Below are 610 nucleotides of genomic sequence, written 5' to 3'. Positions count from 1 at the left end.
ATGAGGTTCTATGGTCTCCATGAAGCCCTATGATCTCCATGGCTCTCCATGAGGTCCTATGGTCTCCATGGCTCTCCATGAGGTCCTATGGATGTCCCCCCGCAGCCGCCTTCATCCGGGTGGTGGGCTCGGAGTTCGTGCAGAAGTACCTGGGCGAGGGGCCGCGCATGGTGCGGGACGTCTTCCGCCTGGCCAAGGAGAACGCTCCGGCCATCATCTTCATCGACGAGATCGACGCCATCGCCACCAAGCGCTTCGACGCCCAGACCGGCGGTGGGGGCCTGGGGGGGCCTTGGGTTGGCGTTTGGGGGGTGAAGAACCCCATGGAGAACCCAGCGGTGGGGTTTGAGGAGCTCGCTGGGGGGCGTTGAGATGGGTTTGGGGTGAAGAACCCCATTGAGAAGCCAGTGGTGGAGCTTGGAGACACCTTGATGGGCATTCGGGATGGGGTTGGGGGTGAAGGACCCCCTTGGGAACCCAGTGGTGGGGTTTGGGGAGCTCTATGGGGTGCTTGGGGGTGAAGAACCCCATAGAGAACCTGCTGATGGGGTTCAGGGACCCACTGATGGTCCTTGAGGGCTTTGGTGTCAGTCAGGCACCACCTGAAGAG

The 610-nt window shown here is 61.8% G+C and overlaps 1 protein-coding gene across 1 annotated transcript in view; it reads left to right on the top strand.

Annotated features, from left to right (window-relative positions):
- The window catches only part of PSMC4 (proteasome (prosome, macropain) 26S subunit, ATPase, 4), a gene marked incomplete at its 3' end in the record, with an annotated part of 3,058 nt that extends 2,720 nt beyond the window's left edge, over positions 1–338 (top strand). Inside the window, exon 5 of the mRNA XM_010012902.1 lies at positions 106–338. Within this exon, the coding sequence (XP_010011204.1) occupies positions 106–338 (233 nt within the window). The remainder of the gene's footprint in view (positions 1–105) is intronic.
- Positions 339–610: the final 272 nt, after the last annotated feature.

Source organism: Nestor notabilis, unplaced genomic scaffold (genome assembly GCF_000696875.1).
Source record: "Nestor notabilis isolate BGI_N333 unplaced genomic scaffold, ASM69687v1 scaffold8564, whole genome shotgun sequence".
NCBI lineage: Eukaryota > Metazoa > Chordata > Aves > Psittaciformes > Psittacidae > Nestor > Nestor notabilis.
The sequence above is the reverse complement of the archived record's forward strand: the minus strand, read 5'-3'. Positions and strand labels throughout refer to the sequence as shown.